Genomic DNA, 26192 nt, shown 5'->3' on the forward strand with positions numbered 1-26192 from the left:
TCAGTGCTTTAGTTTTGGAAGCTTCTTCATTCCTACAGTCTTTTTAATTGATTGTTTCTGAGGATTAATCATCTCTGGGTTTCCTGGGACACTGTACCTCCCTCTGAAATAAAAGGGGTGAAGTTAGTCATCAAGCATCACATCACCTGTAAGCTTTAAATGCCAGAAATTTGCATGCTTTTCATATTTGCATAACTGATTACTATTGTGAATTAATAAACCTGAGAGGGGAAAAAACCCAAGTATATTCCTGGGTTTGCAGGCTAGCAGAGCATCTAATTATTCCCCACACAAACGCAATTCTCATCTCACGACTCTTGACTGCTTCCTGGTACCTAAATGATGGCATTTTACGAACATGAACAGAATGCTAAACACTTTCACAAAGAGAATGCCAGCTAGCTAAGGAGACATTTTCATCAGTTACATGATCCCCATTAAGAAATGGAGAAACCATTCCTGCATACAGTTACAGTCCTCTGCAGGTATTCCACTCTGGAGACCTGTGCTCTTGAGCCCATGATCTAATACAGGAAATGCTGCCAGGAGACTTCTGCAGTGTATTCAGCACAGATGCATATACCATCTACACAAAACTTACTAGAGCTGTTTTCATCTTGATTTTCTATGAGAAATCAGGGGAATGTAAACAAATATCATGGGAAGAAAATGGTGATTCCAAAATTGGAAGGGTCCTGCTCATGATCAAGCAGCATGCATCTCTACTCCTGTGTACCCTTCCCTTGTTGCTCCACCTGTTCCTTACTGCAGTGGACAGCATTTTACATTCTCTAACAACAGTAGACAGGGTTTCAGTGTCTTTCTCAAGTGAAGGCATTCTGAAGGAAAATATATCACAGCATCACATCATTATATTCATTATGATAGCCAGAGAAATATTCTGTGATGTGGTAGAAGCCGTGGTGACATTATCTGTGCAAGTTTCAAATTTCTGGGCCAACAGCCAACAGCTGTCCCTAGGGCTTGTTATGGCAGATTGACACATCCTTTGTTCCAGCTCTCCAGGTAATCGTGGTCCTGAAGAAGAGCTGTCCTGCAGATGTATGGAGCTACTTCTACTCATGATCAGAACCCAAGGCCCTAGTTTGCTCAATAATCAATTGATCATTCAAATTCAAATCAGCTGATCACTCAAAATCAATCATCTGTAGATCATTGTGGAGCTGGACCAAGCAGACAGCATGTCTCTGTGTGGAATGCTGCAGGCAGCAATACCTCTTTCCAGTCAAAACCAGATGGACTTAGGGACTTGGAAGCCTGGCAGCTGCAGCCTGTGCAGTGCTGAAACTGAGCTAATAAGCCCTGCCATATGCCTCACTATAACAGGAAGTGCTCAGAATTGTCTGCTGAGATTGCATCAGAGACATAAGCCATTGAGATATCCATGTTTTTCCCAGTTGTCTGCTAGCCTACCTTCTTCCTGTCTTTTCTCATTTGAATTCTTTCTCATGAATGTCAGCTTGAACGAACAACCTTTAAACTACAAATCAAAACATAATTAAAAAGGAACAATATAATAATGGCTGTGTTAACCTTGTGATGATCAAGAGGTGTTTATTTACATTCTAGTATTCTCTTAGAATACAATCTATCTCAAATCCCCATTCTTCTCTCCATGATGCCAACTAAGACCAAAGTTTGACCTGAAAGTTCCAAGTCACTGGTTAAAAAAGCAAATGCTTTGCAAACTGGGTCTTTTGCTACTAAGGACAAATTAAAAGATGATCAATTCACTTTATATGTATAAAGTACTTTGAAAAATAAAAAATCCTCTGTGGGAAAAATGGGTTGAAAGAGGGTATTTAGTTACAATATGCATCTTCTGAGACCAGCAATTACAGGACTTTATTACTTCATTATCTTTTACACTTGTTTGTTTGATTTAAAGAAAATTGCAGAAACACAGTGTCATGTAATTTCAGGGTCGGCAACATTCTGATAAAAGAAATTATAAAAAAAGCCACAACAATCACAGATCAGTGCTAACCCTCAGCAAATCTCAATAACTGGCTGATGTTTCATCTCTCACCAGATACAGTGAATTCTCCTAGTCCTACTGTCCTGACCTTCTCCACATGAGCTATGTTACACATCACTGGGGCCAGAGGCAACCAGTGCTGCTTCTGTATTAAGAAACTTCAGTTATAATCGGTAATTCCTATTGTACTCATTCATTCATATTGTACTAATATTCTGTCCTGAAACGTGAAGATCCACTGTTCTGATATATTCTACTTACACAGAATGAAGGGATAGAGCTGGTATGTAAATATAGCTACACAATTTCGTGCTTATAATTTGCTCATTACATTTTCAGGTGCTCTCAATATGCATTGTGTATGCTCATTTTAGCAATCTAAGTAAGTGGCTTCATAGAATCATAGAATGGTAGGGGTTGGAAGGGACCTTTAGAGATCATCTAGTCCAATCCCCCTGCAGAAGCAGGTTCACCAAGATCAGGTCGCATAGGAACATGTCCCGGCGGGTCTTGAAGACCTCCAAGGAAGGAGACTCCACAACCCCTCTGGGCAGCCTGTGCCACTGCTCCATCATCCTCACAGTGAAATAGCTTTTTCTTACGTTAAATGGAACTTTTTGTGTTCCACTTTTTGTGGAAGAGTATTTACTATAAGATACTAAACACACAGAAACCACACTAGCTCAGGAACTCTCCAAATACGAAGTATTTGGGAGCGTTCCAAAAGCAAATATTTTATCTACCTGCTTACACAGTTTTGTAGGCAACTACTTCTGGCCACTGGAGACAGGATGTTGGGTCCAACACTGTTGACATGATTCCCTGTATTCTTTGTGCTTTGTATTCTTCGCACTTTAAGTCCAGTGAAAATAGAAATCTCCAATTCCATGTCCCCTCACAAGCACTGTGATCAGAAATTTATTTCTATATGGCTCAGAAAACTTGGATTTTTTTTCAAGTTTAAATTTCTAACTCATGTAACTAAACAGAAATCTGTTAAACAACGAAGCCTTTATATGTTGTTGTCTGAAATCACTCCCATTATTATCCACAAAAAGCTTTACAACCTCTACTGGCTAAAAAGGACCAAGCAAGGCATTTGAGTTGCTCCTAATGGACTAAAGAGTATACTTGTTGCTCCCTACTCTACAGTAATATAGAAAAAAAATCCATTTTAAAGATAGGTTGTAAGGGAAGAACATCAGAGGCATTGTAAGATCATAAAAAGGCCACTTAAATATATGTATTCTCAATATTGAAACATGCTTAGTATTAAATAAAACTGATTGAAAATCAGTATAAAAAATGATGTTAAAGTTAATATTTTGTCAGTAAAAACATAGTACTTATCAAAAAGAAAACAGAGAGAATATAAAGGAAATTTACCTCAGTATCTGGTTTCTTCCCTTGCCTGTCAGAGCATCTGGTTTTTGCCTTCCAACAATTTTAAGTGTAGCTGAGGTCTGCAATAGTCAAATTTTTCTAAAATAAGTTAAATCCTAACCACAGTCACAGATCAGGAAGTAAAATACTTCCAAACTAATTTTGACCAACTACATGTCTTCCTGCCATGAAGTACTTTAAGCACATATTCTACTGATGCTTGGTTGATCTGGGGAATTAAACACATGCCTAAATCCCTCACTGTGCAAAAATACCACTATTTATTAAGCTGGATAATCAGAGAATATGAAACTTCAATCAGCATATTTTTGGTTGTACTGCCTAGAACTCTACATTTTCTATGAAGAAGCATTATATTTCTATCATACTTCCCTGAATGAGAAACAAAGCAAATTATAGATACTTAGTTGTACTTTTGAATGATTAAATCATTAACTAAGAACAGGAATTGCTTTTGAAAAAGTAACACAGTATAGAAATCTCTGCATACTCTGAAAGTCTACATCACTGGACATGCTGAAAAAAGCCCAGCTGTTACCCCTGGTATTGCAATTAACACAACCTCAGCAGGATAAAATCAGTTGCTTCTCCTGTTCCTTAGCCCACAGGGTTCCCTCCTCGCCTAGTACTTGCTGCCTTTTCTAGAACTGCCTCTCAGAGAGCCAGCTATACCACGGACAGAAAAACAGAAATAGCAAGAGGTTTAGGGCTTCTCTGGCTGCTGTGCACACTTGGGTGCCTGGTGTAAGTGAACTGAATTTCTCATCCCCTTTAAATCAACCCATCAGGAACATGTAATAAATATATGGTAACTATGATCTAAGAAGTATCAGCTACACTGAACCAGGGAAGACTTTTTGAAAGCCCAGAGCTAGATTTTGAGGCTACCTAAACAAATCTCACAGGTTGAATGACATTACATCAGAACATTCCATTTTATAGCATGTGTGAAAACATCCTGCACTTGTGTGAAAACATTCTTGCCCTGAAAAGAAGTGTGTCTCACTGATAATAAGATGATGGTTTCTACTGTGCTTCCACATACAAGTTCTCCTGACCCAGTCATATCACAGAGCCTTTTCAGATTGAACTCCCTTCCTAAAAAAGCAAACAAGAATACACCATAAACGACTCATGCTTCTAGCATGAGTTCTTAAGTTAATGAAGTTTTAATTTATTTTAAAACTATAAGTTAAAATTGACTATATCCTTTTGGACCCAGACAAGATGAACAACAAAAACACCCAGAAGACGTATGTATTTTGTAAAAAATCAGAAAAGCACTTCATAATTAAAAAGGTAAATCAAAGAAAAAGCATCTCTCTCTTCTGCTTCTGCCACAGGCTTCACGAGGGATCCAAAACAAAGTAGAAAAGAACCCAAGATGTCTGGGATTTTTTAACACCTACCTACTGTGACCTACAGAAAAGCATAAACATAATGAGGACAAAAGAAGGCCTAAAAAGACATTATACCCATTCTCTGTAACTAAGAGAGTGTCACTGGAACATGTTGTTGTCACAGGGTAATAATATTTTGTAGTATATTTGCTTTGGAATGTATGGAATGTATGCTTAAGAAAGCATAATGATTTTTTTAAATTCATTGAGTCAGAGGTTTTTCTTACCTGTAAGATTTCGCAGAGGTACCTTGTGCTGCTCATCATTAGCTTCGTGGTAAGCCTGTGCTTAAAATAAGGGACATAAAATATTTTAAAAGTTGAATCGTAGAAGAAGAAATAAAGACACAGCAGAACTTTTTCTCCAGTGACATATTTGGTGGAACTATTCCATTGTGTATTCACTCACGTCTGTTGGTTAGAGAACATAATGGCTTTTATAGATTAGAGGCATGCAGTAATTACAAACTTTTGCTTCCTGTTCCAGTCCAAGTTCATAGTCTTTTATTTGATTCAGAAGACTTCTCTTCTTCTAGTTGTCTGAGAACCTCCTTTAAGGAATCCTATGGTTATAGGAAATAAAACAATATTTTACAAATATTTCCATTCTATATAGAGATATTGTCACCTTCTTATTCTTCAAGCATTACAATGTTTGTCATTCCATTTGCTTCTCGTGCACTTTTTGTTTACATGGTTCCAGCCAGTACACTGCAGAGACAAAAGCAATTAACCATTTGCTACATTTATCAGTTATGCACTACATATTTCCACTGTATTAAAATGATACAGATAGGATTTTCCACACTGCTGCTCCTTGACAGATTAGCAAAGTTACCTTGTGGTGACCATCCAGAATTGCTCCTTACTTCTAACCAGAGTTCACTCTGATGGCTCCTTTTCATCAGAAGAAAATTTCAGCTCTCACTTTCACATCCATTTTCAAACCACTTGCCAAGAGAGCTGCTGGACTGGGTGAAAGGGACATCTAAGGTAACTTGTAAAATCTTGGCTGAAAAGCGGTATTTTGTGGGCAGATTACCTGCTTCAGTGGTGTAGCCATCGGCCTTCTGTAAAATTGGGATGAACTATAGTTACAGTGGCGGAGCCCATTTTTGATGACTGGCATGGGCCAGTTCTTTGCTTGCCATGTAGTGACAGCAGATCACACATCCAAACAGGTCCTCTTCTATTGCTAACACAGGAAACAGCTTTTCATAATCCCTTCCATAAATTGATCCACGCATTCAGAAGACACATTCTCATTGGAAGGCTCCAATAGTAGATGGCTTTTTTAAAATTCCTTGTCTTAGGTTATTCAAAGTCAGTTTGTATCTGTTTGTTCTTGTATTGAAATGACTGTTAAGATTACTACTCTTCTTCCTCCCTGGTGTTTGTCCCCAGACGTACAGACAGAAGACAGGAACATCTTTTTTAAACCTTCATTTTACTAGGATAAATGAGTTGAGCTTTTGAAAATGATCTTTCACACAGCATGCTTTCCTCTAATCATCATTGTAACCCTTTGTACAGTAAGCATGGAGCTCAATTTTCTTACAGCTGAAGAACAGAACTCTACTAGTGTATGCAGTAGTTCAGAAGACATCTCACTGCATTGACAATGTCAGTAATACTTGTAATACCTGTATAGAGAAATTTTAAGATTACCTTTTCCTTTATCACAGCTGCATGATGACGGCTCACAGTCAACAGGACATCAGCTTGAATACCCAAATTCTCCTCTGCAGCTGTGTCCAGGTGATCAGACTCCAATTCATAATAGAATTTGTTCACTATTTCCTAACTCCTTTGGTCTATACTATTAAGTTTTAATCCCATTTTTAATAACCTAGTCTTTAGTATCATTCTTTTTCTAAACAACATCCAGGTCACTATTATATTACATAATCGGTATTGGAAAAAAGATATCCCTACCTGTTTCTACTTTGTGCATCAAAGTAATTCATTAATGTCAAGATCAATGTCAAGATTAGTCCTAAAGCTGGTCTTGGAAGAACTCTACTTGTACTCTCTCAGAAGCATCCTTCACTAGTCACCTCTATCGTGTTCCATTTGTCAATTCTCAACTCCTTGAACAAACCCACTAATTTTCATTGTCTGGAATTAATCAGTTGCTTCCCAAATGACACAGTATCTTTTTCAGAGGGCACAATGAACAAGATCACTATATTTGTTGTGAAATTAGATCTATTGTCTCATCATAGAACATCAACAGGTTTGTCCATCATGCCTCGCTTTTAATAAATTCATATTTCAGTCTTATTTTGCAATAATTATTCCTCTCTTTCTCCTAAAACAAACAAGCAAAAACCCCATACTTTTCTCCAATGCACACAGTGCCATCATTCCCAGCTTTATTAAAACCAATTTCTATCAGTGACATAGCATAGTTCCTTCAGAATCCTACAGTACAGATTATTCATTTCCCTTAATTTAAACAAATCCAGCTCCTTGAGTTTTCCTTAAGGTCTGGTTACTGTCATTTCCTCTTCCACGTGCTTGTTGACATTACTTATTTTTTACTTTGTCCTGCAATGTATTGTTTCTGCTGTTGCTTAGAACTTAGCATCATAGAATTATAGAATGGTGGGGGTTGGAAGGGACCTTTAGAGATCATCTAGTCCAACCCCGCTGTGGCAGATATGACAATCGAGTTACTGGAGACACATGCCCTTCTGGAGCAGCAGTGGGCTACTCTGTACTGAAACATTTCCAAGTCTCTTTGTTTACACAACTATTCCACTGAATATGCCTGCTTAGATAAATCTAGATACAAATCTCTATATTCAGCTGGTGGATAAGAACTTGCCCATTAGCCAGCAATGAGCCCCTGATGTAAAAAAGGTCAATGTTGTCCTGGACAACATTAGGCAAAGCATTGCCAGCAGGTCAAAGGAGGTGATCCTTCCCCTCCGCTCAGCACTGGTGAGGCCATACCTGGAGTGCTGTGTCCAGTTCTGGGCTCCCCACTACAAGAGACACGGACATACTGAAGAGACTCCAACAAAGGGCCATGAGGATAACAAAGGGACTGGATCACCTCTCCATTTAGGAAAGGCTGAAAGAGTTCAGATTGTTCAGCCTGGGGAAGAAAAAGCTAAGCGGATCTTATCTATGGGAAAAATTACCTAAAGGGAGAGTGCAAGGAGGCTGTTTTCCGTGGACCCCAGTGACAAGCCCAGAGCCAATGTGCACAAACCAAAACATCAGGAAGTTCCCTCTGAACATCAGGAAACACTTTTTTACTGGGAGTGACTAAACATTGGAATAGAATGCTCAGGGAGGTTGTGGACTTTCTCTCTCTTGAGATATTAGGAAAACATCTAAACATGAGCAACAGGATTGGACAAGACAACCTCAACAATTCTGTGATTTTGTGAGCTGCATTGTATTGTTACAACTGTGTCTTCTCTCTCTCAATTATTACTCTGTTCAGACTAGTTTAGATTCCACTTTTTTGGGCATCCATCCAGCCTACCACAGTCTTCTATGAAAATACCATTTGTTGTTACACAAAGGATTATGTCATTCTTATAAAAGCATTTTAATCCCAGATCCATAACTCATGTCTTAAACTTTGGACATCATCAAGCCATTCCATTGCTCCATCAATGTATGAAGTGATAATCCTACCAATGGTTTCTAACAGATTACCACCAAATATATACATCTGTCTCTTAACCTGCTAGTTTGAAATCTTCAGTCTTCTCCTTTATAGCATCTGCAAATCACTGCATATGTTATTCTTTTTCAGTTTTATCTACAACACCACATTTCTTATTAAGTTCCACATCATATTTTTTATTTGTCTCCAAATGTTATTTTTCGCAACATTTCTGGCTGTTATGGAGATTTCTCTAGGCATGATTTCCATTACAATCAGGGTTTTGCAGGAGAATAGCAAAAAGTAAAGTACTTTTAAAACATGTTGACAGGAGAGAATGACCCCTCCCACTGCTAAAAAAAAAAAAAAAAAAAAGAGAGAGAGAAATACAGAAGAGCTGTATCTTTCAAGAATGTTCTGCACATGGCTGAACTGTTAATAACCTTAATCTGTTATACCAGACATGCTGGAGACATCGAAAGAACTGAGGGTTGGGGTTTTTTTTCCCTAATTAAAGTAGAAGTACCCTGGATGCAGATGAAATCTTTGCCCAAATACAGAGAGCAATCCAGTCAATGTTGGGCCATTCAAAGAGAAAAAGTAAGCTGCAGACTGAAGAGCAGATTTGGCTAAATTCCACAAGGGCCATGTGCTATTTTATTCCAACATCAGTGTCTGTACAGTTTTAAACAAGATAGAGAAGGTCTCAGCACTGTTGGTCTAGGAAACTTACTTTGCCTTCTTGATCTGACTGTACATTAAAGACTGTAAACATGTGACAGCATATTTTATATAACATATTGTGGAATAGCCCAATAAGCTTAAATACAATAATACAGAAGCTTGTGCTGCTCTCCATATTTGTTCTGTGTAAATCCACAGCTCACTTATTTATTTCCTCACTAGATTGCCCATCAGTGTTATATAAGATGACAAGACTTGGTGCTGTGGCTGTTACAACAGAGTAATTTGGAATCTCAGTGATGGCACTCATCTGATTTCTTTGAGTTCTTTCACTTGCAAAGTAAACTACTTTTAGATCTTTTTTCATTTAATGTTTTCAGAAGCACTGTCTATTTTTTGCTGCCAGTGCAGCTGGCAGAGTACAGATGCCCAGGCACTCATTCAGCTCTGGAGCAAGGATGATACCCAATCATAAGCAAACAAACGGTGCATTACCCTGCTTCCGATGAGCAAGCAGATGGAAATAGGTTGATAACATGACTAAAGTACACAGCTACCATCCCTACAGGATCTGGGAGCCTCAGTTTGCAGTGAATTCATGCTTGTGATTCTGTGAAATAACAAAGTCATATACTACTTCCTATTTACAGATAGGGAAGTGAAGCCCAAAAATCAAAAAGGGACTAAATTGCACTTCAGGCGGAATTTAACATCCTAATGCTATTAAAGCAATCTGTGCAACATCTGACATTCTCCACAGTTGGTTTTGTCATATAACTTAGGTGCCATCTGAGCTGTTGTGGTTGTGGTGGCCCATAAGCACAAACTTAATCATACTGCTTAATTTGCTGCTGGAAGTCTTTCCGGAGTCTCAAAGCAAAGTTTCCTAGCAGGCAGCTCCCCAATGGGGCACAATCTGGGAAGTATACTCCCCCCCAACAACATGAGGAAGGAATTCTCTTCCATCTAATACCCACAAAGAAATTAGATGAGTTGAGTTTTAGTTTCCCTAAGAGCTTGAAACAGCATTTCATATCCTGAGGGTGCCCTTGCCATCATGCTTAACTAGTGCTGAGAATATTTTTGAAGCTGAGCTATTCATCAGTCAGAAATGCAAATTTTACATGGATGGAGAATGAACAAATGAGAAAGGCTGCAAGATTATGCCTACTTCTGGAAAGGATGCGGGATTTTGGACAAAATTCTTGGGTGTTCCTTACCAACTGCCTATTGGTTTTCCACCTCTATTACGAACTTTGTTGTGAATCCCGATTGACCTGCTCCCGAGTTAATTACTAGGAAATTACTAGGAAATTACTCCCGAGTTAATATCTAGGAAATTGAGCCCTCTGATTTCTGTTGCTGGTCCACACAAGTAACTGATGATGCTGAGCTCAGTATGGAAGTTCTTATGGGAATGAGTGGCACAAATATTCCTACTCAATTAAAAGACCTCTCCCAGTCCCCTAACACTATAAAATGCCATTTTAAAAACAGATACAAGAAAATTTTAAAGGTAGAATTTCAAAAAGGTTCTAGAGACCCACTTCAGCCAAGACTGGTTCCAAGTTACCTCTCATCCCTACTTTCAAGGCAGTAATTGAAGAACTAACTGAGAATTTATATATTTGAAGTCTTCAGCTACTCTATTAAGAAGTGAGAAACACCCACATATGAACTCAGCCAAATCACTAAGGGCTGGATTTGTTTTTCCTGAATGCTCTGAGAAGCAAGCAGCAAGAAGCCTCACTGAAATGGATTCAGTTCTCAGTGGTCACGGTTGTATGATAACTTACTGGTTAACACAGTACAACAACACAGAAGCAAAAACACACAGAAAAAAGACCTTAAAGCACACAGTAACACACACTTGTAGCTGAGTTCTTGGAGCGCAGAAAAGCTTCAATACAAAGCAAGGACCAGTGAGAGCTCAAGAGAACCAGGATTCTCCCAGCTATGCAGCACTCCCCTAGAAGGAGAAATTGACAACAAAACTCCAGAATGAACCAACAGATACATTATGAAAAAAGCTTTTTAGACATGGTTTAACTGAATTTTTAAATGTTCTTTTAAAGTTAGATTTATTACAGGTTCTTCTACTAAGCCTTGAATAGCTGGACAATGTATTCCTGAAAAGGAGACGTAAGCTGGCTAAGGGATTTAACCTCAATTTAAGATCCTTAGTTTTCAATAAGTCATCCATGTCCAACCACTCAGAGCAAGCTGGTAATCTAAAAGACACACTCAGATTTTAAATGAATACTTTATGTAACAGAATTTTGCAGGGCTTAGCAAGTTTCACTCTCAGAGCAACGATACATTAAGTTTTGTGTCCAGCCCAGAGTTTCACAAAGCCAACACCAATTCTCTGGGTTGTTTTTTTTATATATACAAGTTCCTTTTCATTCAATTGAAGTTATATCCTTAGCTTAACACTTGCCAGAACATGAAATTACACAGAATGATACTGCAGCTGAATGTTAAGGCCACCTACATAAACTGCTCTCATTTTGGATTCTTCCTTGCCCTGCTACCAGCTGCAACTGAGGTGACACTTTTGATCAGTCATTTCACAACAGGCAAGATGACAAATCCATGACATCATCAAGAGGCTCAAACTTGCTTTCATCAGAGCTCAGCTCATGCAGACTACCAATCCTTATGGCAATTTACTTCAGCTCTCATCCTCTTTAACTTTTCTTCATGAGTTAGAACAGAAGCAATATATCTGTTAGTTGTCTAGAAAAAAAACCCCAAACCAACACAAGAGGCCTTTGCAAATCAAATGAAGTTTTGTTTAGAAAATAACCTCGCCTCCAACCCTAGGAGCTGATGCTCATCATCTGATTTAGCTGAATCTTTTAACATATCATTTTAAACTAATCAAAAGTAATACTACATCTTTAGTTTTACTGTAATGGAAATTGATATTAAGTTGGTATCAATAAACTCCCATGTCAGATATTCCCCCAAAAACAATACATAGAGATTATTTAACATTTAGCATATTTCTACATACAATAAGCATTTGATATATAGACCCTCCAAGAGCTTCATTACAAGTGAAGAAAGGCTCACATTTGCCTAAATGCTAAGTGCCCCCCTGTGGTAAGCAGCATCTTTATGTTGGAAACCAGACCAAGAGCTGAATTGCATTTGGCTGTGGCCAGGGAAAAGAAATCAGCCTAGAGACTCCTTGGAAAGATCGGGCTCCTTCAGTGCCCGACACTGCTACACTAAATGCTTCTGTCAATGGCATCTACAGCATTGCCTGTACAGGTTATCTGATGACTTGTGGAGCAGGAAGTGAAAACAAAGACCTCCATTGCTGTAGTTCAGATCCACAGAAAAAGTTGTTCCTGACTGAAATGTTTTGCTTACTGTCTCTCCTGGTGGGCGTAAAAAAAAAAAAAAGCTGTAGATTGCTTCCTTATACATTTTATCTGGAAGATATCCCAGGGTCCCAATCAATTGCTAAGGAATTCTTGAGAACTGACAGACAATAATGTCACTTAACTGTAAGACTTTTCCCTGATCGTTTTCTTTGAAATACAAAGTGTATTCTGCCTCTGGGAATACCACAAAGTGATCTGAATAACATAGTTGGATGGTTTGTGCAAGACCACCAGGAGGTACAACTAATGCCAATATGACAAGGAAAGGAAAACCTGCAAATCAAAAAGTTCCCCTGGGGAGGTCCAAAATACTGCTCTGAGGTCACATGAAAGGATTAGGAAACGTAAGTCTGTGAGAGGGCAGGATACAGCTTAGGGCATTCAGACCAGAATCCATAACTTTCTCCAAAATATTCCAAGTTTTACAAAAAGATAAGACAGCAGATTTCTTCTTCCCATAGAGCTACTAGTGACTTAATCCTGGAAGAGCAAGAAGGTTTATTTAACAGTGACTTGCTAGGATAATTGTCAAAATTTCCTATGCAGTTATAAAGTGCTGATGTTCCCTATAGGCAGTTATCAACACCTACTGAAATACAAAGTTGTTACTGCATGTTTTCCTAAACCCAAGATTCCCCTGCTGTCATGTTGCCAACACCTTCTCCAGTGTGACACCACCACACGTTCCTCTTACAGTTTAAAACTGACAGCAAAAACCCTGAAGTGCTTGTGTGAGCGTCTCAGTTCTGCGGTAACTGTGCTTTCAGAAAGGCAGTTTTGCAAAGCAAGCATCTGGCCCTTTATATCAGAATTTTCTCAGTTGAGGTGCTGGACATTCCTGAAAATGGTGATTTATCACAGAAACCTCAGTTCCTTGGCTAATCTTAACCAGAGCGTTGCTAAGGCAATGCTATCGGGAGCGTGCTCTTCTGAACTGATTTTGCAGTATGCTTTCCAGCATTTGCATACTAAAGCCTCTATCTAGGGATTCTTTCTTGTAAAAATGGTGAGAGTGAAAGGAATCATTTTCTTTCTGCTTATATGGGAATTATGCTTAGCAGAGAGCATGTACTTCACCAAAACTCATTTAACGAAAAAATGTGGACAAATGAATGCAGCACATTTAAGAGAGGCAAGTAAAATTCACATCATGTTATACTTCAGAGAGAAGGCATTCCCTCTGTAATTATTTCTGAAGTACTGTACGACATTTGTATTATTCATTGGGACATAAAGGAAATTATTGAATAAACAGTTCTCACTGTTGGAACTCCCTTGTGCTTATCACTGTTTAGGTTATTTTTAATCTGCCCTCAGTACGTAAAAATTATTTTCTAAACCCTGGCTGTAACAATGTGTGTGTTCAAGGTACTGGTTCTGCATTTACTGTCAGGTGACAGCTACATGATTTTTGAAAAAAAACACAAAAGAAAAGGATTATCTCAAGTCAGTATAAGGACTTTGGAATGATATTGTGCATTTAAATGGTTTAAGGATGTTTCTAATAGCAAGGAATCATTCATCAATCCAATTCTAATTCTAAAGCAAAATATGCAAGCCATCTGCAACAATTATTGCAATTTATCAACACAGAAAATCCTCTGTGCTTCCTTGTTCATCACTCCAGAATTTGCATTTATGTTCTTCTCTTCCATTCAGGTCTTTATAGCTTGCTGACTGCCAGGGTCCCTCATGACTAATCTTTTTTTTTATTTTCCCTGCAATGCTCGATATCGAGGAAATATTTTATGCTACCTATCTCTAAATGGGATAAATTACTCTACAGACATGTTTTTCTCCTTCTGTTGACTATGGCAGGACCTTAAACAACTAGCTGAGTGAGATAAATCTGTTTAGTATATTTGAGATATCTCCTCTGTTAAATAGAGCTGAAATTGCTTAGGAAGGTAAGAATTATTAGAAGTCCTTCTGACAACTGTAACTGCATAATTCTGAATTCCTTGGCAACATAGGTTTAAAAGACTTGCAAGTACTATTTAATTTTCTGAACATGTTGCTCAAAACAAAGTCTACTGTTTGCTGCTGCCACATCATAGAAATTGTATAATCTTGCTCGAAGAATCAATTTGCAGTCTTTCCACTGAGCTTCATATGCAACTGCAAGTTGAAAGCTGAATTTCATAGTGCACTTCTGATTTAACACACACACACATTTTATATATACCCACTCTCAGCATTTTTACTTTGAGCAAATGTAGATTGATGACTGGCTGCAAAGCTCTTTGCTTTTTCTACACCCACTCACCACATCTGCTCTTTATTCTCATCTGTGGAGAAGCTAAATATTCCCCACTACTCCCCTGAACAACTCTTAAAAATATAAAAAGTATTTGGATAAACCTATATCCTTTAACATTACAAAATGATCTGTGTATTTTTCTTACTAGTGCTTTATCTCCTAAAACTTAAGACAAAAAAAAAAAAAAAAAAAAAAGAAAGAAGCAGCCTTGCATTCTCTAAGACTATCTGTAAACATACACTGACTTTTCTGATAGCTTCAGTGAAAAAAACAACCCAGAAAAGCCGACAAAATACAGCTATTTTCTTCCCCTCTTGAAAACCAAAACAAGGAAAAAAAACTTTTCACTAAAGCCCTAAGTGCTTTTTTTCTCCCCCTCTGGCTAGCAAACAGAAGGATGTTTTCACTCTATGATGGAAGACTTAAAACTGCAGAAGAAAAACCTATGGCATGGGACATGGGCTCCAGACTTCCCTAGGTGTCAGTAAGTCTAGGACTCTCCAAACTGTCTTCTAGACTGTTTCTGTCAGGATGAATCTTTCAGTTGTGCTGTCTTTCTTTTTTTTTATGGGAACAGTAATCAAGCTTCTCAGAACCACAGCTTGAGGAGGAGGCAAGACAGTATTTAGTAGGGATTAGAAATGTACTGGACTGGTGCAGACCAGTTGCTGGTAAAGAAGATTATCTCACTGTTAACGACTCTTACAGTGCTTGGCAAGGTGTAATTTGACTGGTTAAGTGAGTACTAGCAATTGGATGGAATAAACATTTCTGATACCATAAGCATGCATGTCAGTCTGTGCTTTTCAGGCTGACAGGAATAACATGGTCTGAAGCAGACTCTACTGTAAACTTTCTAGATCAATGTTCTGTCTTCAAGACTTGTCTTCAAACATAAACAGAGCTGTATTTTCAAATCAACTCCATAAAACAAGAAAGTGTGATGGGAAAGATTTTTTAGGACAGTAAAAAAACTGGTAAGAATGTTTACTATCTGAAAGCCATGGATCTGATGAGAAAGAGCAGTTAATTACTCACACCCTGCCTCCAACAGAGAATCATTACCACTAATAGGGCATGCATCCTTATCTAGGCTCAGTAAATTCTCATTAATCTTCAGAATCTGAAGCATAAAAAAATTCAGATGGAAGCACTTGTGTAAGCATAAGCAACTGGAATAAAAATCACCAGAACTCTGCCTTATAATGTTCATTATTCCTGTTTATATTACAAGGCATTATTGCATTTTTGTCTACCTTGCTGATTCTAAAAGTGGGTATGAAGGAGAACAGGTGTCAAAGTAAACAATTTCAGGAGATGACAGGCTAAGGAGAAGGCAGTCCTGAATTTAAATTGTTTTCTCTTTATTTACTACTTTAGAAGACTAAACAGCTAAAATATTTGCTGCAGTTTTCTTGCCATTTTCTCTTTAAGATCAAGAAAAAAAATGGTTTATGATTTGTTGAAATAGTGGTCATGAAATGTGACCGTATGTAGGAATAAAAGTTAAGAAATGAAAACAGATACTTCCTTCGATGTTGCAAAAATCTACTGTAAAATGAGGAATCTTCCTGTAACTATATTATGCAAACTGTTACTGCAACTACTCACAGCTTGTTATCACAGCTGAAACAAAATCAGGAGTAGTGACTGATACAGCAGAGGACTCTATTGCTGTTCAGAGGGGCCTCAACAAGCTGGAGAAAGTCAGAGGAGAATCACATGAAGTTCAGTTCAACAGGAGGAAACACAAAGGCCTGCCTCTGGGGAGAAACAAGCCCAGGTACCAGCACGTTCTGTGAGCCAACTAGCTGGGAAGCAGAGAATGACCTTGGTGTCCTGGTGGACAACAACATGATCACCAACCAGCAATGTACTCTTGCTGCAAAGAAGGTCAATGGCTGTCTGTGCTCCCTTAGGAAGAATGTTCCCAGCTGTGCAAGAGAGGTGATCTGTCCCTTCTCCTTAGCATTGGTAAGACGTATCTGCAGTGCTGGGTTCAGTTCTTGAGACTCCCCAGTATAAGAAAGATATGGACTCTCTGGAGCAAGTCCAGCATAGCACTATGAAGATGATTAAGGGATGGAAACATCTTTCAGATGAGTGGTTGAGAGGAATCGGACTGTTCAGCCTGAAGAAGAGAAGGCTCAGAGGGACTTCACTGCTGTATATAAGTACGTGATGGGAGGGAATGAAGAAGAGGAAGCCAGGCTCATATCAGTGGTGCCCAGTGACAGGACAAGAGGCAATGAAATTCTGCACAAAATTCCATCTGATCACAAGAAAGCATTTTTTACTGTGAATATGGTCAAACATGAAATGATGCCACGATTTTGTGATCAATGTTTAACATTTTTTCCATTTTTTCATAGAACTATTCCAGCTATTCCATTTCCTATCCCTTACTGCAGCTCCAATCACACAGCCTTCACTCACTTAAAAATTTCAGTACGTGGCTCTTCCCAAGATTCAGTTCTTATGTACCTTCTACTTAATGATTTTACTCAATAAATTTATAAGCAACTACATATCTGAAATAATAAAACAGTAAACAGGAGTGGTTGTTTTAGTTTCTAGACCAGGCTGCTGATACTTTTTGTCAAGAAAAGGCAAAGATTATACAAGTTCCTCAATTACACTGCAATTTGTTGTTAACCAAATAACGCCATAGTACTCACCACAGACGTTTGATCAAGGGTGGGAACAGTGGACAATTTACCTACAAATAAGCAGAAAGTTTGACTCATTAATATAATTTCAACATAAAATCAATAATTCTATTGAAAAACCAGTTGTGGATAGCCATTTACACTTGCTGGATTTCCACATATAAGCGCCATCTTGTCTTGAAGAATACTAATTTGCCTTTCCAGCTGTTTGTTCAATTCTATTTGTGTCTCATATCTGGTTTTCCACTCATTACCTTATAAAAAAATACAGAGTTATTCTATTGCCCCCAATTCATGCCATCTCCAGTAAAAGCAGTTTTTCAAACTGTCCCCATTTTTATCTGGAGACTGACAAAGTCTCCAATTAAAAATCCTCACAGTAAGGCTCTTTGCATACAGAAGAGCTTGAAAACACAAATTCATGGAAATTATTCACTGATCTTACTGCAGCCCTTATTAACCAATTCTATGAATTCACGTTATTCATAGTTCCATTAATAATTAACAAAAGCTAAGATGGCAACAAGAAACATTGCTTAATTTCACATTTGCAACATCACACCTAAAACAGTCATGTTTGAAAAGGGAAAACTTAAAAATTTGTATCTCTGTAGGGCCTACACAAAAGAATTAATTTTCTGTGTTTCCTAATCAATTAGCGAGATCCTGTTGTAATTCACTTACCTTCATCTTCAACACTGCTAAGTCTTTTCTCCAGTTCCATTACAGTGTTTCTCAGTTCAAATATTGAGATTTCAAGCATTTGCCTGTGGTATTTAGAGATGTCAACAAATCGCATTACTCTTATAATTAAAATTAAAAACAATAAGTTGAATATATTTTCAGGTGAAGTATCTATCGGTCTTCTCTATGTAATTGTATCATCTTGCTCCCTCTTTTTAATATATTTTCTATATGGATGCTACAGTGCTTTAAAAACAATAGAAGCATTTCTACCTTGTGAATAAAATTACTTCCACAAAAGCCAAGATCAACACTTCCTAAAATTTAATAATAGTCTAGTAGATCATCAGTATTAAACACATGTAGAGAAGACATTGGCCTTTTTCATCTGAAAGAAGAGTTCATGGAATATGTTTTTTGAATAAAAGAACATGCCTGAGATACGTCCTGCTGGAAATTCTTAATTAATTATTTCATTTATTGCTCAATGAGTATTAGTCATTTTGTAAACTGTACCTATAACACAAACAATCAAAACACACCAACATGTTTTGACTATCAGAACAGAAAGACAGTGACTAAGGTCAGATGAGTGTTATTAAAAAATCCCAAGGAGCTAAAGCCACATTTTTTTTCAGCACCTTAATCTAGTGGGAAAATATTATTTTGCCTCTTGATTACCAACCAGACAGCTGACAAGTACCCTGGCAACGGGGCTCTTTCTGCCTTAGAAGGTGTGACCAGAAGCAGAAGCTAGCAGAGGACTTTTATGAGAACACAACTCACCTGCATGCATCAGACAACATGCTCAATGACTCTCATCATTTTAAGTGGTAAGCTGGTAGTTTAGTGTGCTACAATGAACCACGTGATCTCAGTCACACCAGGAAAAGCTAACTTAGTTAACTGCTAACTAAATATTGACCATATTTCTGCCAGCATCCTTGTTCTTTTTGGAGATGTCAATGGAAATGCTTCTGCCTGTTAGATCACAGGAAGTCAGTCCATATTAGCATAGGTACAAGCAAAAAATCGTGCAACACAACACAAGAGCAATTAGTGGTTTTGTCCTTTAAAGTTAAGTTTGGAAGGTCAAGATTTCAAAAAACAAACAGTGCCTCTTGGGTGCCTCCACTTTTCAGTACCCACCCCACCCCCCCCCAAAAAAAAAAAAAAAAAAAAGAGAACACAACTCCGCAAATAAGGATCTCTGGAAAATGCTTCACAATCCCAATATAATAGACGCTTTTTAAGTCTTAGCCTAGTTCATTAAAACACGCAACAGAGAACGTCATTATACTGTCCTAAAGGGGAGCTTCCATGTCAATATGGGTTTCCTCTTTCTGAATGTGTTCATAAGGAGAAATGCCATTCAAGAAATTGTTAATCAGCCTATGAGAAATCAAAGCTCTGATGAGAGAACCAATTACTGAGAAATGGTATCACCTGTTGCACTCCTCATGGATCAGTGATGTTTCTCTTCCATAGCTTGAAACACCAGGTTTCAACTGAAAGCTGCAGAAGCAAACCAACTTAAGGGACAAACTTTAAGGGACAAAAGAGATATGCCTGGAATAGGGAGGGCTGAAGAGCTGAAATAGCAAGGAAATGTAAATAATAATAATTTAAGGTAATTCCAGTAAGTTTGCAACACAAAAAACACACTGGAGCACACTAGAACGACAGGGGAGAGCTGGGTCTTCCAATCTCTCCCTGCTCCACTGCTGTTTTTGTCTCTACCAACGTTAAATCAGAGAGAGGGAACACAGACAAATAACAAAAGTACAGGTAACTTGCTGGAGACAAAAAGGGTGTGGTGAAAGCCACAGCAAACTACAGTCAAAAAGCTTAAGTGCAGGAAAATCAAAGGAAATCTGACTGTTGCTGCCTGTTTGCTCCCACTCTAAAGGAAAGAGGCATATGGCTAGGAGGAAGAAAGAAAAAATCTTACTACATTCCTGGTACTATTCCAATAAAAGCAGATAAGGTTTCTGGGAAAGAGATTTCTATCAACCTCTCAGTGCTTCAAAAAGAGGAAATTGTGACGACACAGTGCTAAAATGGGATCTCTGGAAGGAAATAACTGAAAATTAGACACAGTCAAAGCTGTAACTAGAGCTGAGATTTACAAAAATGAAAGTGTTTGCCTTTACAAAGAAATCCTAAGAAGGTGCTTCGATGAATGCAGAAGGATAACAGAGGAAGAATTAATTCTTTAAATCCAGTGTTTTCAGTTTTTTAATTTCTGTTGCCACTCCAAGAGTATATGCAACATTTCTTACAGTAGATTGCATTATTCTTTCTGCACCATTAGCAAAACTGCCAGCCAATTTCCAATTATGTTTTGTCCTGATGAAAATACGTACAGAAATTATAAACTGTCAGGTGTCAGATTGTCATTGCCACACTGATGGAAAGTCTTATTTTCATTTGGCAATTTAAACTATTTTTTTTAAAAACCCTAACTATTATTAAACAATTATTACTTCAATAGCACTGAGAAAATAGGCAGGATGGAACCTCTCTGTTTCAGTCAGTGTATATGCAGTAAGTTACAGTTTCTGCTCTGACAGAGAATAGATGTAGAAAGAAATCACTTCAACTAACTTGGTAAATACTTCAGCTTTTTAATATGTCCAGGTATTTTGCATTTCTGGATTTTTAATTATTTCTGATAGTGATAGCAAACGAGGGTCACACTATGTGTTTGTTACTGCATGCTTGATGCAACTGTACACAGCTGCCTACCCTACTCTCTAACAAGACTCTGGTCTTTACCTGCAAGCTCACGTGTTAAATAGACACATTCAAGGCCCATGAATCTTTCTTATGTCAATGGGCAATTTATAGTAATCAGAGAAAAAAGCCCATAAATCCTGTAAGCTCACATTTAAGTCATCAGGGGAACTTAACTACATCCTTGCATACTAAGCCTGACAAGAAAGCTCTTGTGAAGAAAAGGGGAAAAAAGCGCCGTTCAGCTAAGGCAGCTGTGAATGAAATGACAAAAGAAAAAAATGATAAGTTTCTTTTTAAGACTGCTGTACAGGTGTTCTTTCACTTGAAAGAGACAGCCACTTAGGATGAAAGCCACCTTCCTGCACATTTTGCTATCCAGATCTGGATATCTGGTACATGTATCACGCAAAAGGCTGCCCGAAGCCATTTTCTATAGTGGAGAGAGAAACCAGTGAAATGTTACAGGAGAAGCTCAAGGCAAATCATCAGTTCTAAGGCATCAGCTCAATAACATGACAGACCTCTAGCGATTCTTGTAGAAGAGAAAATATATAGATGCCTTCAGAACCTGCAAACAAAGCAGAAACAATACTGCAGAGTGCAAAAAGGCACCACAGGGAAGAGCATATACAGAGCTGCAGACTTCTGACACTTGCAGTCAGCAGTGTTCTTGGGAAAAGGCTGCAGCTTTCATTGCCAAGAAACCCACAGGAGCTGAAATCTCACAAGCTAAATTAACACACAACTCCATCAACCTTAGTGGGTAGCTGACATGCATAAATAGATGGCTTTAAGACCTCTTTGTCTATTAAGAATAATAATATTGCAGTACTGTATGCCTTCTCTCTCAGAAACATTTGCCATGACATTTCCCAATCAGAACCTGTACTGAATCTTGATTATAGCAATTCAATCAGATTTAAGCTGACTTTGATTAAAACTTTATAAAGATTTCACAATACTACATCCACAATCACTGAGAATCAGCAGGTACTTTAGGTACAGGCCCTTTACAGACACGGATGATTCAATTTGCTCTTTGAAGTAAAAATCTTTTCTTCGTGAGTGTTAAACGAGACTGGTAGGTGGGCTGTTAGCAAACTGCCTAAATGGTCCTATTATCAAATAAGCCAGTAAAAAGATGACAAGGGTGAGCTGTCTGTGAAGGAATGCAGACATCTATCCACAAGCCAGTCATTCTCAGCTTGTTTCATACCCAATGGGAGAAAAACAGGCACCTCCTGGGGTGTGAGTCATCTCATGCTAGAACAGCCAGCCAAAGTAGGTCAGAGGAATGACACCTTCAAAGAACCTTTCCGTAGTCATTGGCTACACATGCCACTGGTGTAGCTGTAGATGACTAACAAGCCAGGTCATTAACAGTTAGGCTGAGTCAATAACTCACATGAAATTGGCAATAATGGTGTTGTCAATCTGCACATACAAGATAGACATTAGGAAAATAGTTGTAGAATCCACCCAGAGCAACAAGTCTTTGACTGTCATGCTCTACACAATAAAGGTTTTTATTAAATACGTATTTCCCTTGCATTGCTAAATAAGTCACCACTTCACAGTTTCTTCTGGACTTAGTGACAAGCCTTACAGAAGATTCACAGGGATATTAGCAAGAATTTAAGGCACATAAAGAAACCATGTTATAATAAATAAATAAATAAATCGGTGAAACAAGGCCAATACCACTCTGCTTTTTACTAGAACATCTGTAATATCAAGATCAGGTAAAATAATTGGTGCGTGAAGAGGATAACTGATGTATTACACTCACACACTACCTTAGTAAAAGGTCATTTGTGTACACATTCAAGCTTCATTTTGTGCCATTTTGAATGCAGAAGCTGACAAACCATTTTGACTGTTAATGTTGGTTTCTCCCTTTCACAACACTGAAAAGACATTGTTCAGGAGGAAAAACAGTATAGACTGTTTGAAAATGGTCAGAAATGTAAATATTAAGGGTCTAGCCTACGACAGCACAGGAGCTTCTGACATTTTCTGATTTATTAACATTCAAAAGGCAATCATGTTCTTTAACATAGGGAAAAAACATGTAACTTCCTAAGCAAACTGGGAAAACAAAACAACCTAGAATCCCATCACTGTGTGAACACCAACAATCATCAGAACACTGAAACATTTGTTGTTTAAGGAAGGGGACTAACTGGTAGCAATAACAAATCCTTGTCTTCTCTGCAAACTGCACTAGAGATGCCATACCCTCCCTCTAGGTTTCAGAGATATTTACTAATAGTTAAGTTTCATTCAACATTGCCAAATGAAGTGTGTACAAAGAGCACCTCGTTGTTTTGTCTTCCCCCATACAAGCATGCACCCACATAAGCTCTTTTCTGTTCTTACCCTAATGTGGCTTCCAATCTCAGTGTACTAGTTTTGGTTTAGATGGTGATTTTCTTCACAGTAGCTCATATGGCGCTGTACCGGATTTGTGATGAAAAGTGTTGATTACACACTGATGTTTTAGGTATTGCCGAGCAGTACTTACATACCCATCCACCCAGACAGAGCTGGTCAGCAAGGCTGCTTCAATTCAAGTGGATTGAAGGGGGTTTTGAGGATGTTTAGGCAGCTCTGCTGCTGAGCTAAGTATGTGTGATAGGCGGACACGGACAAGCAAGTTCCAGAAGGGGAACATTCACTGACCAATTCACCACCAGCTGTTCCACCAGCAACAGGCAGTGGGCACCATAAAAAGAAGCGAAGAGTCCTTGTTGTGGGTGACTCATTGCTAAGAGGCACTGAGAAACCCACCTGTCGATTGGACAAGGAGTGGCAAGAGGTGTGCTGCCTGCCAGGAGCCAAGATCTGTGACATGGCTGAGAGAGTGCCATGGCTTGTCAAGGACGTGGGCTACTATCCCTTACTCCTGTTCCAGTTAGGTATGAATGATGTAATGAGGCATAATATGTTCAGAATCAGGAAGGATTTTAAAACCCTAGGGGAACAGGTGAAGGGTAGGGGGATCAGTGTGTACCCACAAGTAGAAAGGTGGGAAAAGAAGGCAGGAGACCTCCATGGATGAGCAAAGATCTGCTAGGACAATTCAGGGAGAAAGCAGACATCTATGAGAGACAGAAAGCAGGCCTGGTTGCTTGGGAAGAGTATAGGAACATTGCCAGAGCATGCAGTGGTACAACCAGGAAGGCTAAAGCCCTTCTAGAATTACACCTGGCCAATAAAGAAAAATAAGGAAAGGTTTTTCAGGTATCAGCAGCAAACGGAAGAGGAGGGGAAATATGGGCCCATTGCTGAATACAGAGGGTGCCCTGGTGACCGAGGATGCAGAGAAGGACGAACTTCTGAATGCCTTTGCTTCAGTCTTTAGAGCCAAGGCCAGCCCTCAGGAAGCCCAGCAAGGATAGTAGGATGGCCTGGACAGCAGAGGATAAGAAAGAGGTTAAAGATTTGTTGGCCAAGCTTAAGGCTCGTAAGTCAATGAGGCCTGATGGGATGCATCCTAGACTGCTGAGGGAACTGGCTGGTGTGGTTGCTAAGCCTCTCTCCATCATTGCTGAACAATCATGGAGGACAGGCAAGGTGCCTGACGACTGGAGAAAGGCCAATGTCACTCCAATCTTCAAAAAGGGCAGGAAGGACAACCCAGGAAACTACAGGCTGGTCAGCCTCACCTCCATCCCTGGAAACAACTAATCCTCAATGTTGTTAATAGGTGATGGTTAGTGGCACAGAATCAATCTGGGGGCCTGTGGCCTGTGGGATTCCACAGGGATCAGTTCTGGGGCCAGTCTTGTTCAACATCTTCATCAACAATCTGGATGAGGGGACAGAGTGTACCCTCAGCAAGTTCACTGATGACACCAAACTAGGAGGACTAGCTAATTCACCAGAAGGCTGTGCTGCCAAAGGGATCTCGACCAGCTTGAGAGTTGGTTGAAACTATTTCACTGTGTGACAGAGCACTGGCACAGGCTGCCAAGGGGGGGTGTGGAGTTTCCTTCTCTAGAGGTTTTCAAAACCCACTTGGATATGTTCCTGTGTGACCTGGTATAGGTGGACCTGCTTTAGCAAGAGGTTGGACTAGATGACCTCTTCAGCAACACAAACTGGAAGTGGAGTTTGCTATAACAGCAGCTGGGGGAATAGGTTTTGCTCAGGCTGCCTTGGTTGGGGATTGGCATTAGTCAGCTAGTGGTGAGCAACTGGTGTTATTTTGCATCACTTGCTTTTTTAGGGCTTGTTTCCCTTTTTTAATGAAAAATGTATTAAACGTGTTATTTCTACTCACACATTTTCTCACTTTTACCCTTATGAGTCTCTCCCCTATCCCACAAGGAGGGGACTGAGCAAGGAGCTCTGTAGCATTTAGCTGCAGATAAACCATGACACCCAGTCCTCTTTTATCTGCTCACTAGTGGCCTCATTTTTTGGCTGAAATTATTTATCCTGCTGCTCCAGGCCCCTTGTGCCATTCCCAGCCCTGTGGCCAGTTCTTCCAACCACCCACCGTGCCCTTTGCCCCACGCCGTCCGACCAGTCCCAACGGCGTTCCAGCACAGCCGAGCCGAGCCGCGGGAACCCCCGGCAGACACAGGCCCTCTCAGACCGCTCCGCGCCCGCCGCCTCGGTCGCAGCAGCCGCACAAAGCCGCCGCCGCCATTTTGCCGCAGGAGACGGCCGGAGCCCCGGCAGAACCAGTCCCTCGCGCGGCTCCGGCGGCAGGCGACCGCTGCTCTGCCGGCCTCAGCCGTGTCCTCCGCCGGGCACTCACTTCTTTCGCCTCTCCCGCCCCAGCTCCGGCGCCAGGCGGTCGGGGTCGGATGCCCAGCGGCCACCGCCTTCTCCCCCGCTGCGCGCGGCCCCGGTGCTGGCGGCCGTTGCGCGGGGTAACGGCTGCCGAGCGCCCGGCGGGAGCGGCGCGACGCCGGCCGCCAAGCGCGGTGTGGCCGGAGGCCGGCGGGTGGGCGGTGGTCCTCACCCACGGCCCGGATCCCCCAATGGGGCAGAAGACCCCGGTCTCCGCTGCCGCTGTGGCTCAGTCGCCGCCCGGAGAAAGGGGAGAACGGGCGACAGGAGCCAGCCCATGCGTCTGCCGACATGTGTGGCAGCTCTTGCCCGCAGCTGCTGTAAAGGTCCCTCGGGTTCTAGGTTTTTTCTTCCTTCTCTCCGTGTAAATCCCGAGCATGTGCCTCGGGCAGCGACAGAGATCTGTGGGAAAAAATAAGGTAGAGTTTTGGCGCAGTTAGATTTGACCATGTAGGATTAACTGTGCTGAGCTTTTCAAAGACGTGGGAAACAAGTGTGTGAAGTTGTGGGTTTTTTTTAAAACCCATTTCT

The 26192-nt window shown here is 39.9% G+C and overlaps 1 protein-coding gene across 1 annotated transcript; it reads right to left on the reverse strand.

Annotated features, from left to right (window-relative positions):
• Window positions 1-26111, reverse strand: CCDC169 (coiled-coil domain containing 169). Its single transcript, XM_061993928.1, is given in 11 exon segments — window positions 1-103; window positions 3386-3462; window positions 5031-5054; window positions 5056-5085; window positions 5272-5317; window positions 5319-5365; window positions 17445-17485; window positions 17579-17689; window positions 18120-18202; window positions 25627-25828; window positions 25937-26111. Coding segments are annotated over 11 exon segments (939 nt in total).
• Window positions 26112-26192: the final 81 nt, after the last annotated feature.

This window comes from Colius striatus, chromosome 1 (genome assembly GCF_028858725.1).
Source record: "Colius striatus isolate bColStr4 chromosome 1, bColStr4.1.hap1, whole genome shotgun sequence".
In the NCBI taxonomy this organism is placed as follows: domain Eukaryota; kingdom Metazoa; phylum Chordata; class Aves; order Coliiformes; family Coliidae; genus Colius; species Colius striatus.